General features: G+C 45.2%; 1 protein-coding gene across 1 annotated transcript in view; it reads right to left on the bottom strand.

The window, feature by feature from the left end:
* The window catches only part of FAM178B (family with sequence similarity 178 member B), an 87,519-nt gene that overhangs the window by 50,407 nt on the left and 18,408 nt on the right, over positions 1-18,704 (bottom strand). Inside the window, exon 7 of the mRNA XM_059407649.1 lies at positions 17,869-17,953. Coding sequence (XP_059263632.1) covers positions 17,869-17,953 — 85 coding nt within the window. The remainder of the gene's footprint in view (positions 1-17,868; positions 17,954-18,704) is intronic.

The raw sequence follows: 18,704 nt of genomic DNA, 5'->3' as shown, positions 1-18,704 counted from the left end.
CTGCCTCTCACCAGGGACAGAAGAATGTTCGGGGCCGGATAAGCTTCCGACCCGGTAGATCTTCTAGCCTCCCATCCCCACTGGCTCCTTCTCCAGATGGCTATACCCACATTCTTTCCAGTCTTCCTTTTGTTCTTTCCCTGCCATGCAACCCATCCCAATGACCCCTTCGCTTTCCCTTTCCTACCTGCTCACCCTGAGCTAAGGACCTCTTGCTGGTGCCCCTACAACACCATGCCTGCCTTGTTGTAATCCAGCTGACACTCCCCACCCCCACACCCTCACACACACACATGCACCCCCAAATCCACCCACCCACCACACACACATCCTCACACATACATATGCACCCCCAAATCCACCCACCATGCACACTTTCCCATAGACACCCATTACACACAGTCATATAAACCCACACAACCCCCCCACACCCCTATACATGCACACCATATGCCACAGACACACACAACACCCATCTACACACACACTTGTGCATACCTATACCACACCCATACTATGCACACGCCCCCATCTGTACACACACTGCACATATCATGACACACACCAGACATACACACCAGACATACAGTGCCAATCCACACACACACACACAGAGCACCCATCCAGCTTAACCACACCCCCACCCCACCCTGACACAGAGTCCGTGTCAGCCCCTGGTCCTTTTGTTCATGGTGTGAGGGTGTATATAGGGTAGGTGAGGCCGTCCCCAGGCCACCTCTCCTCTCTCCTGCCCTCTGTAACTGACACCACTGTCACCTAACACCATGGAGCATTGCTGGCCCCTCTGTGTAGGACAGACTTGCATTGTGCCAAACCACCAAACCGCCAGAGCTGCTAGAACTAGGTTCTGCTGAAAAATAACAAAAAGACTGAAAACAAAACAAAAAACCTACCTGGGCTTAGATAAGCTAGAATTTTATTTCCCTCTGATGAGAAAGTCTAGAAGCAGGTGGCCCACACTAGTGCAGGGACCTGACCAATCTGTAGGATCTTGAGTGCCCTTCTGCTCTGCCCTTCTCAGCATGTGCCTCTCCTTAAGATCGCCTCATGGTCCAGGATGGCTGCCAGAGGCCCAGCTGTCGTGTCTCTACTCTAGGCAACCACTTCCTCACTTTCCTACCTCAGGATGCACTATTGGGTTATTTTTAATGATGCAAGGCCCCCTCAGTATGACTCAGGAAGGCAGGAGCAAACCACCCTCTCACATTTAAAAAGCAAGAATCTGAGACAGATTTAGAGTCGATCAAGAGCTTCCCAGTAATGTCCCTGAATGCATGGCCCTTCAGGATTTCTCTCACTTTGGATTTCTGAACCTGAAATTTCTGGAATATTCCTGATGTCTACCTAAAATGAAACAAAAGATACCAAATGCTGACAAGGCTGTGGAGCAACAGGAACTCTCATTTTTTGCTGGTGGGAATGCGAAAGAGCCCTTTTGGAAGACCGTCTGGTGGTTTCTTACAAAACTAAAAACACTCTTGCCACACAATCCTGCAATTGTGCTCCTTGGTATTTACCCAAATGAACTGAAAATGTATGCCCACACAGAAGGCCGCACAGGAATGTTTACAGCAGCTTTACTCGTAGTTGTCAAAAACTGGAAACTACAAAATATCCTTCAGGAGGTGAATGGCTAAGCAAACTGTGGTACATTCAGGCCGTGGATTACTACCGAGTAGCAAGAATAAATAAGCTTGGAAGCCACGAAGAGGCACGGAGAAACCTCCAATACATACTGCTAAGGGAAAGGAGCCTGTCCCAAAAGTCCACATACTGCCAGATTCCAGCTAGATGACGTTCTGGAAAAGGAAAACTCTAGAGACAACCAAGAGATCCAGGGCTACCAGGGTTTGGACAGAGAGGGGAAGGAATGAACAGGGGGAGCACAGAGGATGTTCAGAGCAGCGAGACTACTCTGTATGATACAGGAATGATGGACACACGTCATACATTTACCAAAACCCACAGAATGTACACACACAGAGTGAACACTAATATTTTTTAGATTTATTTATATGAGACAGAGAGAAAGAGAGAGAGCAGGGGAAGGGGCAGAGGGACAAGCAGGCTCTCTGCTGAGCATGGAGCCCAACACATGTGGGACTTGATCTCAGGACCTTGAGATCATGACCTGAGCCGAAATCAAAAGTTGAACGCTTGACTGCTGGAGCCACTGAAGCGCTCCAGAGTAAACCCTAATTTCAACAATAGCCTTCAGTTAATGATAATGTATCAATAGTGCCTCATCAATCCTAACACATATACCGTACAAATCCAAGATGTCATTAGAAGAAACTAGTGTGCGCTGGGGGCGGTGCTGGTAGGCCGAGGGAGTCATAAGGGAACTGCTTTCTGATCAAATATTCTGTAAGCCTAAAACTGTTCTAAAACAACAGCAACTGGGGCAACAGTGTGTTGAGCATCTGACTCATGGTTTCAGCTTGGGTCTGATATCTGGGTTGTGGGATCACACCACGTGTTGGGCTCTGCACTCAGCCTGGAGTTCGCTTGGGATTCTCCCTCTCCTTCTGCACCTCCTGCACATGCTCACTTTCTCCTAAATAAATAAATCTTTAAACAACAACAATAAAAATAAGGAACTCTTGAGAAAAGGGAACAGTGGAAAAGGTCTCCCTCCCACTACAGCAGGGTGGGCGGCCCCTCCCCGCCTTCTAAGGGATCTGGGGTTCGCTGCATTCTGGATCAAGGACCCAGCTGAGAACCGAATGCAGTGGTTCTCAGACTTGTGCACACATTCTGGAATCTCTTAGGGAGCAGCTTCACAAGCTATTGTCAGCTGTCCCCCACAGTGCCCCACTACTGTAGTTTAATTAGCCTGGCTTGGGCTCTAGAATTAAAAAAGAAATCCCGAGGGATTCTGAAATGCAGCTACATTGGGAAACCACCGAGCTAATGAGAGCTGTGGCCCTCACTCCAGAACGGCACACAGGCACCCAGCCACACATGCTCTGGGGGGATGATTGGGATGGGATGGGTGTGGGGAGGAGCCCACAGAAGGCAGCCCCAGCTCCCCGCATACCCCCAGCTTTCAGCCTTGCTCTCAAGGTGCAGGAACTCAGAGGTCCTCAGCCCCACTGTTTACTGGAATCATCTGGGGGAGGTTTTAAAATGCCCCTGCCCGGGCTGTACTCCAGGCCAGTCTCTGAGGGCAGGACCCTAGCCTTGGTCCTTTTTAAAGCTTAGACACAGTTGAAAACTGGGGCTAGAGGCTGTGTCCTAGGGGAGCCATGGAGATTTTTTGATCAGGGTCTGAGAGACTAACATGAAGAAGTGCTCACCATATTACTGCGTGAGGTTTATGCACTTGGCTAAAGCCTCATAACCTGGCGCTCTCTCTGCCTGACTGCACATGAGAACCACCTGGGAGCTTTAAAAGTTCATGCCAGGCACTGTCGTCACCGTGTTGGAGGTGCTGATCCACCTGGGGGGCAGCACATGACTCTGGCAGGGACACGAGGGAGATGCTGGCTGGGCTGGGGTATCACACACACGCCTGTTCCTCACAGGGCCAGCGGATCCCGCTTTCTGACCTTGGACAGCTGGACAGCACGTCTGGAGTCTGGCCCACGCACACAGCTTCAAAGTCGCCTGATAGCACAGGATCAGAGGGGCTGGTGGGAAAGATGTTGATGTCTTGCTGCGGACAAGGCACACATTCCCGACACTCAACTGCACATCCAAAGAATACAGCCCGAGTCTATTGCATCCCGGCTGCTGGAGCCACCAGGAACTCAAGAGAAGGTAAAACGAAGGCAAGCAAAGCCACAGGCCCTGCACTCTAGAGCACAGACGGCAAAACAGAAAAGAAGATAAAGTGATAAATGAGCTAGAACTGGGGGTCCACGTCCCCCAGGAGGCTGTGGGTCATGAAAATTGTGTGAAGCTTGGGCTTTCCAGCCCCCTGGTTAGGAAAAGGGAAAATCACAGTATCTACTTGGAGACTTTTGCCGTTGTGATTAAATGAGATAGGCTGGGCCCAGCACTCAGGGTCTGGCACAAGCTCTCTAGAAACGTGAGCTATAGTGCTCACTATAGACAATAATATGTTTTTAAAATGAGGATAAATTCTGAAGTTGAATTACTGTTATTGTCACATTCCAACTGGAGACTTTGAAGGGGCTGGGCCCAGCAAATGACAGCTGTGAGGGGGCTGGGCTCTCCAAGGTGGTCCTCACAGGGTTTGCCCGCTCCTTTGGGTCTGCACCATGTTCTCGAAGTACCAGTGTGGGGATTAAGAGTACAGCTGGATCCCAGCTTGCCTCCTTGGCCCAGGGAGAGAGGCACCTGCTCTGTGAAGTTAGAAGTGAAGGTCACCCTCACGTGAACAGAGGGCTTGGGCTCTGGGCCCCGTACAGGAGTGCTCCTTGCATGTGGATGGCCACCACTGCTACCACGGGACATGGGATCCCAGGCTGTGTGGAGCCCAAGGGGCAGCTGTTCTCGGCAGGGCCTCTCTCCTGGGAGGCTGCTGGATGCTCTGGATGGGTTGCTCCAACCACCCCAGAGGGAAACTCTCCCTGCACCATGAGAGGTAGGTCAGGGTAAGTGAGGACAACCTCTAATGAGACAGTGAAGGGTGCAAAGTGTCAACCGAATAGATAGATTAAGGGATTTTTGACTGCTTAGAAACCACCTGAGGAAAGAAAAACAAAAACCAATCTTCTGAGAATAGAGTGAGATAGGAACAGCCAAAACAGAACTAGAGGATCTAAGACGAGGGAAGAGCCAGTGCCTGGGTGGCTCAGTCATTAAGTGTCTGCTTTCTGCTCTGGTAATGATCCCAGCGTCCTGGGATCGAGCTTCACGTCAGGCTCCCTGCTCCATGGAAGCCTGCTTGTCCCTCTCCCACTCCCCCTGCATGTGTTCCCTCTCTTGCTGTGTGTCTCTCTGTCAGATAAATAAATAAAGTCTTTATTAAAAAAAAAAAAAAAAAAGAAGAGGGATCAGAGTATTTGTGCTACTTGGCTCCTCTGGTTTATCTAGCCATCTCTGAGTCATGTAGAAATACGTTTTTGCCCTGCTAATAGCTATCATATTTCGAGTATCCATTCTACACCCAGTGCTCCACCTCTGTTCTTGCTGCCGACCCTGAAAACTCTGAAATCCTGAGTGCTCAGTGCTGGCCACTTGGAGGAGGACTCGGTCAGTCGAATAGCCAAGTTCCTTCCGTGTCCTGATGCTGCTGCATGCTGCTGTAGGGGTCTTCCCAAGGGAGTGACTGTCAGACATCCTGTATCCACTCCATCCACCCCATCCTATGCTCTGTCACCCATCGTGCATCCCCAGGTTCCCACATTATGTCAAAATTCCCAGGAAGGCATCAGCCTGCAGCTCCAATCAATGAATGCTTCTGCTGCTCTCCAAATTTTTTTTTTAAGATTTTATTTATTTATTTGACAGAGTGGGAGAGAGATCATAAGGAGGCCAAGAAGCAGGCAGAGGGGTAGGGGAAGCAGGCTCCCTGCTGAGCAGAGAGCCCAAAACGGGACTCAATCCCAGGACTCTGAGATCATGACCTGAGCCAAGGGCAGAGACTCAAACTACTGAGCTACCCAGGTGCCCCTCCAAAACTTTTTTTTTTTTTTTTTTAAGATTTTATTTATTTATTTGACAGAGAGAAATCACAAGCAGATGGAGAGGCAGGCAGAGAGAGAGAGAGAGGGAAGCAGGCTCCCCGCTAAGCAGAGAGCCCGATGTGGGACTCGATCCCAGGACCCTGAGATCCTGACCCAAGCCGAAGGCAGCGGCTTAACCCACTGAGCCTCACAGGCGCCCCCTCCAAAACTTTTTGGTGGTGCATATCCATCATTAAATTTTTAAAAATGTATACCTCTAAAATGCACATTTATTTTTTATTTTTTTTTTTAAAGATTTTATTTATTTATTTGTAAGAGAGAGAGAGTGAGAGCGAGCACAGGCAGACAGAGTGGAAGGCAGAGTCAGAGGGAGAAGCAGGCTCCCTGCGGAGCAAGGAGCCCGATGTGGGACTCGATCCCAGGACGCTGGGATCATGACCTGAGCCGAAGGCAGCTGCTTAACCAACTGAGCCACCCAGGCGTCCCTAAAATGCACATTTATAAGCTCTACAAATGTACCTTGATGCTAATATGCCATGTTTGTGATATAACATGTTAAAAAGCGAATTTTTTTTAAAAGATTTTATTTATTTATTTGACAGACAGAGATCACAAGTAGAGAGGCAGGCAGAGAGAGAGGAAGAAGCAGGCTACCTGCTGAATAGAGAGCCCGATTTGGGGCTCGATCCCAGGACCTTGAGATCATGACCTGAGCCAAAGGCAGAGGCTTAACCCACTGAGCCACCCAGGTGCCCCTTAAAAAGTAAATTTAAAAAAGATGAGCTATGGGGCACCTGGCTGGCTCAATCGGTGGAGCACATAACTCTTGATCTCATGGCTATGAGTTGGAGCCCTATGCTGGGTGTGGAGATTACTTTAAAATAAAATCTTAAAAAAAAAGGAGAGGATGAGCTACTTTTGACACACAAATAAAAAAAGGATGAGGGGCACCTGGGTGCTGACCTGCTTAGGTCATAATCCCAGGGTCCTGAGATCGAGCCCTGCATTGGGCTCCCTGCTCAGCGGGAAACCTGCTTTTCCCTCTCCCTCTGCCCCTGCTTGTATTCCCACTCTCCCTGTGTCTCTCTCTCTGTCAAATAATAAATAAAATTAAAAAAAAAGAAAAGTAAAAAATTTAAAAAGGATGAGCTACTATGATTTCCACCTTAAAATACTGGGGGAAAATTGAGCACATCAAACCCCCAAAAATGGGATGCCTGGGTGGCTCATTTGGTTGGACGACTGCCTTCGGCTCAGGTCATGATCCTGGAGTCCGGGGATCGAGTCCCGCGTCGGGCTCCCAGCTCCATGGGGAGTCTGCTTCTCCCTCTGACCTTCTCCTCGTTCATGCTCTCTCTCACTGTCTCTTTCTCAAGTAAATAAAATCTTTAAAAAAAAAAAACCCAAATAAGCAGAATTTGAAAGGAAATAAAGATAAGAGCACAAATCAGTAAAACAGAAAACAGAAAAACTCGATGAAACCAAAAGCTGGTTCTCTGGGATTAATAAAGTTGATAAACCTGAAACCCAACTGATCTGACTGAAGAAGAAAGAAACACACATTATTACCAGTATCAGAATGAGAAAGAGATCATCATCACTGATCCAATAGACGTTAAAAAGATAGTAAGGGAATATTATGAACAAATCTATGCTGATAAATTTGACTACTCAGGTGAAATGGACACAAACTAAAAGCTCACTCAAGGGGCGCCTGGGTGGCTCAGTGGGTTAAGCCACTGCCTTCGGCTCAGGTCATGATCTCAGAGTTCTGGGATTGAGCCCCACATGGGGCTCTCTGCTCAGTGGGGAGCCTGCTTCTTCCTCTCTCTCTGCCCGCTTGTGATCTCTGTCACATAAATAAAATCTTTTTTTTTTTTTTTAAACAAGCTCACTCAAGAAGAAGCAGATAATATAAATAGCCATATATCTATTTTTAACAACTAGATTTGTAAATTAAAATCTTCCCATAAAGAAAACTCAACGCCCAGATGGTTTTACTGGCTAATTTTTACCAAACACTTAAGGAAGAAATAATACCAGTTCTAAACAAACTCTTCCAGAATATTGAAGAAGAAGAAATACTTCCTAACACATTCTATGAAGCCGGTATTCCTCTGACACCAAAACAGAAAGAGAAAACTATAGACTAATATCCTTCATGAACATAAACATTAAGAGTTCTCAATAAAAAGTTACCAGATTGAATCCAACAATACATACAAAATTAATACCAAGTAGGATTTAGTCCAGAATGCAAGGATGATTAAACAAACATTCAAAAATCAGTCAATGTAATTCACCAAATTAAGGGACTGAAGAAGAAGAAAAACCATACAAGCATTTCAAAATCTAACATCCATCCCTGATAAAAGTTCTCAATGAAGTAGGGGTTTATCAAGGTTATAGCATACAAGATCAGTATGCAAATATCAAGTATACCTCAGTACACTATCAATGAACAATTTGAAAATGAAATTAAGAAAATGATTCATTTTTAAAAAGAGTTTATTTATTTGTCAGAGAGAGAGAGTACACATAAGCAAGTGGAGATGCAAGCAGAGGGAGAAGCACGCTCCCTGCTGACACAGGATTCCATCCCAGGACTTTGGGATCATGACCTGAGCCAAAGGCAGACACTTAACCAACTGAGCCACCGAGGCGACACTTCACAAATACTTCTTAAATATGGCACTAAAAGCACCCACTATAAAGTATCAGTGGGGCACCTGACTGGCTCAGTGATAAGAGCAGGCAAATTTTGATCTTGGGGGTCACATGTTCAAGCCCCACTTGGGTGCAGAGATTCCTAAAGCAAAAATAAGTAAGCTTTAAAAAAAATTTAAACATTTACCCTATGACTCAGCCTATCCATTCATAGTTATTTATCCCAAGGGGAAAGAAAGCAGATGTATACACAAAGACCTGCACAAGACTGTTTATAGCAGATTTTAATAGTCCCCGAACTGAAAACAAAACAAACCCAAACTGTCATTAGGGATAGGATATCCATACAGTGAAATAGGACTCAGCTACGAAAAGGAATAAAGTATTGGTACACAACAACATTGATGGATTTCAAAATGATTTTTATCCTGAGTTAAAGAAGCCAGACCCCCCCCCCCAAAAAAAAGAGTACCTGCTGTGTGATTTCTTTTATATAAAATTCTAGAGAATGCAAACTGATCTGCAGAGACAGAAAGTAGATTAGCGGTTTCCTACAGACAAAGGGGGAACGAGAGAGAAATTAATTACAAAGAGGCACAAGAAAACAACAAAGGCGACGGACATCATTATCTGGATGCTGATGACAGTTTTATGGATATATACATATGTCAAGTGTATAAATTGCATGCTTTAAATGTGTATGGGTTAATGTATGTCAATTACACACCTCAATAAAACTTGGAAAAAAAAAAAAAAGATGGGCTAAAATGTAAATAGAGGTGTTAATGCTTCTTCCTGCATCTGGTGGTTCATCCCACCTCAAAGGTCCTCCACCCTGGAGACTCTGGTCTAGAAAATCCTGTATGTAGGCTGTGATCTCTCCTGACATCCAGGGGAGAGAGCTGGGAAAGTCCTAGATTAACCCTTGGCTGGAGGTAACTTCAGATGAATACCAAAGCGTCGGAAGAAATACGGTGTAAGTAAATCCATAAATACAAAAACATAGATTATGTGGATTGTGGAGTGTGTGTATTATGTGGCTTTTGCTCCTGAAAATCATCGCAAGAAATGATTCTTAATAATAACTCTCTGGGGAGAGAAAGTGCCACAGGGAGTGAGTGTGCAGGGAGGTTTTCACTTTTCATTTTGTACCTGTCTCTAACATTTGAATTTTCTGCACCTGATACATAGAATACTTTAAGATAACAACAGGGGTTAGTTACCTAGCTAGTGAGGTTATTGGTCTTGGTTTTGTTTTAACTCTTTTTACAAGCAGCAATCTTATAATTATTATCTGAAAGGGAATAGAGAGGAGGGTAGAGAAGGAGGGAGACAGAATACAAGCAAGAAAAGAAAGTGACCCACAGAACAGGGGCCTGTCCCAGGGAGCCCCGAGGCGCCAATGTCTATAATGCTGAAACCCCAGGAACAAAGAGGAGAAAGCATGGTGATCACGTGAGGAAGAACAAAGTGTCCAAAGATACTGTTCATGAAAATGAAACTGATTTGTTTTGAGAACTAAATTTCTCACCCACTTAAAAAATATCCAAAGAATGTACTGGCCAGGGTAATTTTATTTTGTTATATTCTTCCCCTCCCACACAAATATTATAGAAGCTGGTAGGGAATGGAATGGGTAGGTTAAATGAACAACACTGTCTTGGAAGCTGATGGGACAGAACCTACGCATGTTTTACTCCCTCTCTAAAGTGTTTTGATCTCATTGATGGAGCTCCCTTTCTCCAGGCACTGCTGCCTATTCAGTGTGCTTGGCAGACTGACTGGCCAGTCCTACATTGGCACGGCCAAAGCATGTTTGTTAAAGAAACATGAGGTCATTTCTTTCAAGCAATTAGTTGCACAAGAACATGTTTGCTTTCAAAACCAAATTCTGTCATTAAAAAAATGATTAGAGCTAATAAATGAGTTCAGCAAGGTTGCAAAATACAAGGGCTGTATACAAAAATCTGTTCTCTTTCTACACACCAGCAAGGATCAATCTGAAACAAAAATTAAGAAAATAATTCAATTTACAAGAGCATCAAAAATAAGAAGGGGTGCCTGGGTGGCTCAGTTGGTTAAGGATCTGCCTTTGGCTGAGGTCATGATCTTGAGGTCCTAGGAATGAGCCCTGTATTGGGCTCCTTGCTCAGTGGGGAGTCTGCTTCTCCCTCTCCCTCTGCTCCTCCCCCTTGCTTATGCTCTCTATTTCTCAAATAAATAAATAAATAATCTTTTAAAAAAATAATACAATACTTAGGAATAAATGTAACAAAATAAGTATAAGACTTATTTTGAAAACCACAAAACAGTTTTGGAAGAAATGAAAGAAGATCTAGGGGCGCCTGGGTGGCTCAGTGGGTTGAGCCGCTGCCTTCGGCTCAGGTCATGATCTCAGGGTCCTGGGATCGAGTCCCGCATCGGGCTCTCTGCTCAGCAGGGAGCCTGCTTCCCTCTCTCTCTCTCTCTACCTGCCTCTCCATCTACTTGTGATCTCTCTCTGTCAAATAAATAAATAAAATCTTTAAAAAAAAAAAAAAAAAAGAAGATCTAAATAAATGGAAAGATATCCCATATTCATGGATTAGTAGACTCAATATAATTAAGATGGCAATAATACTCAAAGTTATCTACAGATTCAACATAATCACTATTAAAACCCCAGCTGTCATTTTTGCAGAGGTTGATAAACCATCCTAAAATCAATATGGAAACACAAGAGACCCAGAATAGCCAAAATAATTTTGAAAAGAGGAAAGCTGGAAGACTCACACTTCCAATTTTAATACTGCAAGCTGCAGTGAACAAGAATTTGGCGTAGTGGGCACTTGGGTGGCTGTCTGTTAAGTGCCTGATCTGAATTTGGCTCAGGTCATGATCTTAGGGTAGTGAAATAGAGCTCCACAGTGGGCCCCATACTGAATGTGGAGCCTGCTTAAGATTCTCTCTCCCTGGATGGGGGATAGAGTAATTGGGTGATGGGCATTAAGGGGCACATGTGATGTGATGAGCACTGGGTGTTATATGCAACTAATGAATCATTGTACACTACATCAAAAACTAATGATGTACTTTACGTTGGCTAACTGAATTTGAACAACAGCAAAAAAGAAAGTTGCATTCTAAACAGAAAAAAAAAAAAGATTCTATTTCCCGCTCCCTCTGCCCCCTCACCCCATCTCGTACACACTCTCTCTCTTTCTCAAATAAATAAATAAATAATATTTTTTAAAAAAACTAGTGGAATGGAATGGAGAATCCAGAAATAAACTCATACATCTATGGTCAATTGATTTTCAACATGAATGCCCACTCAATAGGGAAAGAATAGTCTTCTCAACAAATAGTGCTTTTCAGCAAGTGGATAGCCATGTGCAAAAGAATGAAGCTGGACCCCTATCTCACACCATATTAAAAAAAAAAACAAAAAAACAAACTCAAAATAGGTCAAAAAACTAAATGCAAGAGCTAAAACTTTAAAACTTTCAGAAGGAAACATAAGGGAAAAATATTCATGACCTTGGACTAGGAAATGATGCTTTGTTTGACACCAAAAGCACAAGCAACAACAGGAAAAAAATAGATAAATTAGGCTTTATCAAAATTAAAACTTGTGCTTTAGGGGCACCCAGTGTGGGGCCTATTTAAAAGTGAAACAGCAAAACAAACAAAAAAACCCCTTGTGCATCCAAGTTCACCATCAAGACAGTGAAAAGAGAATCCAGAGAATGGGAGAAAATATTTGCAAATCACATATCTGGTAAGGGTCTAGTATCCAGAGTCTATGAAGAATTCTTACAACTCAGCAAAGAAAGAACCCAACAACCTAATCAAAAAATGGGCAAAGCACTTGAATGGATGTTTCACCACAGAAGATATACAAATGACCACTAAGTACATGAAGAAATGCTGAACATCCTTAGTCATTCAAGAAATGTAAACCCAAACCACAAGATACCATTTAACACCCACCAGCTTGGCTATTAAAAGATGGACAATAACAAATGCTGACAGGGGTGTGAAGAATCTGGAAGCCTTATACATTGTTGGTAAGAATGTAAAGGGATGCAGCCACTTCAGAAAATAGTTTGGCAGTCCTTCAAAAAATTAACCACACAGGGGCGCCTGGGTGGCTCAGTGGGTTAAGCCGCTGCCTTCGGCTCGGGTCATGGTCTCAGGGTCCTGGGATCGAGTCCCGCATTGGGCTCTCTGCTCAGTGGGGAGCCTGCTTCCCTCTCTCTCTCTCTGCCTGCCTCTCCATCTACTTGTGGTTTCTCTCTGTCAAATAAATACATTAAAAAAAAAAATTAACCATACAGTCACCATACAATCCAGCAATTTCACTCTTAAGTGTACACCCAAGAGAACTGAAAACATATGTCCCCATGAACTCTTGGCTGCAAATGTTTATAGTAGCATTATCTGCAATGGCCAAAAAGTGGACACAACCCAAGTGTCTTTCAATGGATGAATGGATAAATATGGTATATCCACACAATAGAATACTACTCGGCCATGAAAACAAATGAAGTACTAATACATGCTACAAGGTTCATGAACCTTGCAACATTACGCTAGTGAAGGAAGCCAGACACAGAAGTTTGCATACTGAGACACCTGGGTGGATCAGTCTGTTGGGCGTCTGCCTTTGGCTTAGGTCATGATACCAGGGTGCTGGGACTGAGTCCCACATCAGGCTCCCTGCTCAGAGAGGAGTCTACTTCTCCCTTTCTCCCTGCCCCTCTGCACTACCACTCCCTGCTTGTTCTCTCTCTCTCTCTCTCTCAAATAAATAAAATCTTAAGGAAAAAACCCCCCAAAGGTCAGATATTATATAATTCCATTTATGTGAAATGTCCAGAATAAGCAAGTTCATAGTGAACGTAGATTAGGGGTTGCCAGGGGCTAGGAGGATTGGGGGTGGGGAGCGGCCACTGATGGGTATGAGGTTTTTTCCTAGGGTGATGAAAATGTTCGGGAATTATTAGATAGTGGGGATGGTTAAGCAACTCTATGAATCATATTGAATCATCTGCTTTAGAAGGGTGAATTACACGGCGTGTGAATTACGTCTAAACAACTCCAATTCTGTACCAGTCTTAATAAATATTAATAAAGCTTCACTGTGCCTACAATGTCCCCCACTGTCCTCCAAGATCTGGCCCCAAACGTCCAGTTTTATCCCCAACTCTGCCCCCTTTAAGGAAGTTCTACTCTCCCCTCCTCCTTGTCTTTGTTCCCACTGAGTCCTGCTTCCCTTGCATCTCTCCACACCTGAATCCTACCCCCAGGGCTGCAAACCAGTGGAGCTGTATTCCATCTCCAGTTGAATCTAGCCTGCAGATGGGTTCACAGTGGGGGTTTGGGTGTTTGATCTTCTAACTGAATTAGTTACCAAGAGGAGATTTTACATGAATGTTGGTATTCTGGCTAAGGTGGACTCTGCTAGCTGCTGATTCAATGGCCATGCTCCTCTTCCTCCCTGTTAAGGGAACCCAGTCCACCTCAGTGGATGAACCATGTTATCCCACTTACCTCTGCAGGGACTGATCTGGGGTGGCTATTTGAGCAGTCAGAGCTCTGAGCCACAGGCAACAGAGGAAAGCTCTAGCTGTTTGAACAGAAAACGGTTTATTATGTGTCGGAAGCCAGCTGACCATCAAGTTAATGTAGCTTAAGTGCTGGAGCCCTCCCTTGCACGGCCCCCTGTGAATGTTCTAGGTTAGAAAGGGAAGCCAAGCTACAATCAGTGGGCATTTCTATGTGAACATTTCTGGAAAATACCTTAAAGATATCCAGGAGAATGGGACCTGAACTTTCCAAGGTAAGTATTTAGTATGATTTCTCTACTCATTCTAAACAAATGTTCATTTTCATACTTAATTTTCCATGTTAATGAACTGGATGATCCAGATGTTATAATTACAGACCAGGATTTTAGAGCAGCTATTATAGCTATGCTCAAAGTGATAAATGAAAAGATGCTTATATTGAATGAACAAATGAGAAATCCCAGTAGAGAAATAGAAACTGTAAAAAAAATAAAATAAAATAAAAATTATACAGAACTAACTGGAAATTCCAAAACCAAAAATTCAAATATTTGAAAGGAGGCTGGAAGAGTAAGTCTCCAGGACTCTACCCTGGAGGGGTGTAGGATCATGAGGCTAAAAATTCTTCAAACATAGCAGGGTGTTCAAGGGCACCACACAGTCAGAAAACATGGCAAGTGTCTAGCTCTAAAGTCTGTGACCCAGTTCTGCCTAATGAGACAAAATGGAGTGTCCTGGTAAAAAGAGAAAAGGAGTGACCTCATCTCCTCTACCCTTCTTTCTGCCTTGAACTGCTGTGTCAGGAGAACATGATGATACTTGGAGCTATGGCAGCCATTTTGCAACCTTGAGGAGTAGTAGTGAGAAGGGAGACACAGAAGCTAAGCCAGAGCCCTGATACTGCAGATCTGCTAATATACCATAGAACCCCTCACCTCTGGATTTCTTGTCATGTGAGATAATAAACTTCTCTTAATTGGGTATTTAATTCTCTTAATTGTTGTTTACAGTAAAAGTACATCTTAACTAAAACACAGCTTCTCTTGAAAACAGAGATCTGGCAAGACCAGACTTACTAGCCTCTTAGGGTAAGACCTTTCTAGTCATAGACTTGCTAGGTCCCCACAGGCCAATGAGTTTACAATCCCTGCTTTATACATCTCTGGAGAGATGAATCAATTGTCTTCTCTCCTACAAAGCCCTCCCTGTCTCCAGCCTCCCTGCACCCTCAACCCCACCTGGCTAGAAGTAATCTTCCTCTCCTTGGAATTCCCATAGTTTTGTGGCTGTGTCCATCTCCTGTCATAATTGTGCATTCCGTCCCCTCTCACTTGGCCGTCATCCTTCTGAGGGCGGGAACCACACCCTATTCATCCCTGAATCTCCCTCTGCCGTCTAGCAAAGTACTGAATACAGGACACACTCAATGCATCTTTTCTAAATAAGAAAAGTCCCTGCAGTGAAAAATGTCAGTGTTCTGAAATATCCCATTCTCCAAGCTCACCAAGGAGCTTTTAACCAGTGACTTGTGCTTCTTCTCAAACTAGGACAATAGTATCCACCTTACCCCAAAACTTCAGTGACCCATGGACCTGAACTCTGTTCAGCCCTCAGCCCTGGTGACCCGGAGTACACCTGTAAAAGTCCACTCTGAAGCCTCAGCCTGCCTCGGCAATCCCTTTACTTGGGAGGCATGTTGGGATACAGGTAATATTCTAAAACCTTCCCCATCCAGGAAAGGATGGAAATGTATACACATGCGAATCTCCGAAAGGCCAGGCAACCTGAAAACACATTACAGTGATCATAGTCCCAATGGGAGGGAAGGCAGCTCAAGGCTCTGGCCCCGAGGGGCTGTGTCCCACAGAGGATGGGGTCCTGCGGAGCACCTCAAGTTGCTAACAAATCCTGAGTAGCAGGACTTCCTTTTATATCAATCCTGGCTCTAACTTCACCTTGCAAATGCTTCTTGAACTGGTGGCTGATTTTTAGTTACAGCTTTTGCTAGACTCTCTGATGGTACCTAGTTCTTGTCTCTAAACTTGTTTTTAATTTTGGTAAAACAAAAACAAAAAACAAGTAACATAAAGTTTTCCATCTTAATCATTTGGAAGTGTACAGCTCAGTTGTGTTAAGTACACTCCCACTGTTGGGCGGCTATCTCCGCCGTCCATCTCCAGAACTATCTCATCCTCTGCACCCATTAAACATGAACTCTCCATCCATTCTACCCTTCTGCCTCTATGAATTTGATGCCCGTAGGTATTTCTGATAAGTGGAAAGTGTTTGTCCTTTTGTGCCTGGCTTGTTCATTTACTGTAAGGTCCTCAAAGGTTATCCACATTGTAACATGTGTCAGAATTTCCTTTTTTTTTTTTTTTTTTTTAAGAATTTCCCTTCTTTTTAACACTAAACAATATCCCACTGCATGTGTATATCATGTTTTGTTTATTCACTCATCTTTCAGTGACATTTGGGTTACTTCCAACTTTTGGCTATCATGACTAATGCTACTTCGAATGTGGGTGTACAAATATGTTTAAGTCCCTTCTTTCGGTTCGTTTGCAGACCTGGCCTTTGACTTTCCCCAAATCAGTCAAGATCCTGACCTTGGGGATGGAATTCTCTAGGCCAGTCTCTATTCCAGTGGGAGAGAAAGAGAAGCCTAGGCTGGGCTTGCAGGTGATGCGAACCAGAGCTGAACCGGCTGGGAACTCCAGAGCAGGTTCCTGCCCCTCCCGACAGAAGGCAAATAAGGGACAATGTGGCAAGAAGTAAAGAAGAGTGGGATGTCCCCTCTGCCCCTGCGGGAGGAGACACATACCACTGCACAGAGGAGAAGAGCAAGACAAGGAAGGCCTCTGTTCCCCCAAAGGGCAGGCATGCCACAGAGGAGGCCCTAGACGCTCAAGAAAGGGCAGCCCAGGCTGCAGGGGCAGAGGTTACGAAAAGGATGGGGATGCCGGGACTGGTGCTATTCAGACTTCAGTTGCAAGGGTCCCAGCATACAGATCAGGGGTAAAGGGTATGGGAGGGGGGAGCAGGAGGAGTCTGGAATACTCTCATTTGACAGATGGGCCTCCGCTCAGCCAACTCCTGAAGTACAAGAGGCACAAAAGCAGAAGTCTGAAGGGCTGGTTGGGGCGGGGTTGGGGGGGAGCTTGAGGGTGCATTGTAGGTCTCTAACTCTGGCCTTCTGAGCTACATACGTGCTTTTGCGTTTTAGTGGGAGTGTGGGCAGACTGAAGCTGTGGGCAAAGGTGGGGTCTAGATGCCTGTGAATCCCTCTCCCAGTCTGCTGTAAGCACCTTTCTGCTGGCTACGTGATATTTTTTGGTGCCAAAGTGTCTAGGTTCAGATACCAAATGAGGACAGCCTGGGAAGGTGCCGCCACTAAAGGGAAAATTGATTGCTCTGTGGAGCTCTGAACATCCTCAAGTATAAAGATGACTTAAATCACCCCTTCGATGCCAGGACCAAGGTATAGACTCAAGGCTTTCATTTTTGCCCAGACCAAACTTAAGGGGCTCCTCTGATGTCCTAGGAGCCAAGGGGGACTGCCAGTGGGGGCATAGTGTCAAGGCTCTTCCCCTTTGTGACTCCAGCTTGAGGAGCTTCCCTGAGTTGATGCAGATGTTCCTGAAATACCCCTCCACCGCACCCCCCAGCTGCAAGCAAACTGGGACTCTCAGGAAGAACTCAGAGGCAAGCTGTCCCCTTAAATCCAGAAAACACAACTTCCAGACTGTTCTGGGATCCCAAGAGTCTGTGAGGTCAGCCTGGACTTGGCCACAGTGACATGGATCTGAAGCCAGATCAAGGTGCCAAGGAGCCTGTTGGCTCAGCTTTTTACTAATGCTGGAGGCAGAGCCAAAGATGGCCTGATGTCTCCGTGCCGTGGTGACGCAAAGTCCCCATCAGCACCTCTCCTGCATGCTGGGCTCCACGGCTGCTGAGAGCTGTGTACTACGCAGGCTCTCGGGCTTGGGTTACTCAGGGCTCAAGTCTCCACCCTGCTCCCTAGTACTGACCAGACAGATGGAAGAGCCCATCCACGCTGAGATCCCAAAGGAGACTGAAGGCTCCCGAAGAAGTTTCTGGAGGCCACGTCAACAGCTAGAAGAAAAACAAAAACAAAAACAAAAAAAAAGGCCATTTAGGTTGGCTGGTATAATAGCAGTATGGTATAAAGGTAGTAAACCTTTACTACTCTGTATTAAATAAATCCCATTTAACCCTCACAAGCCCACGTGGTAGAAGGATCTTGCCATTACTGACATATTACAGGTGAGGAAATCACACTCAGAGGGCTCAAGCAGCTTCCTAGGGACACATAGCCAGTAAGGAGCAAAGCCAGGATTCAATCCCAGGCCTCTGTGACTTGAAATCTCCTACTCTGTCCACCTCCTTGTGTGAGAGTTTTCGTCTTTCTACCCCTCATGCCCTGTGGCCACAGCCATGCCCCTCCAGGGCAGTTACTAGTGTGAGGAAGAGACACAGCTCGAAAGCAGAAAGTACACTCAGCTGGACAATGACAAGCCAGCTACTGTCCATGATCCTTACATCATTTCCAGGTCATTGCCTTAACTTACAATCATCTTAGGCCATGCTCTGGGAAGAAGTTGGTACTGAGTACCAACCCTCAAATAACCTGGTGTCGGGGGGCAGGTCACCAATCTGACTCACTGGGATCTTTACCTGAATGCTCCTTGAGTCTGAGGGTCATCAAGTGAGGATTTGGAATGTGGAGAGAACATGATGTGGAGATGAACAATGGGACAGCACCCCACCCCCAAAAGTCCATCCAGCCTGGGGACACACCGATGAGGCCAGGCCTTAGAGATGGGGCAGCGCCTTGGCGGCCCTC

This window comes from Mustela nigripes, chromosome 7, assembly GCF_022355385.1.
Source record: "Mustela nigripes isolate SB6536 chromosome 7, MUSNIG.SB6536, whole genome shotgun sequence".
In the NCBI taxonomy this organism is placed as follows: domain Eukaryota; kingdom Metazoa; phylum Chordata; class Mammalia; order Carnivora; family Mustelidae; genus Mustela; species Mustela nigripes.
Note: the sequence above shows the minus strand (reverse complement) of the source record. Positions and strands in the feature narration are given on the sequence as shown.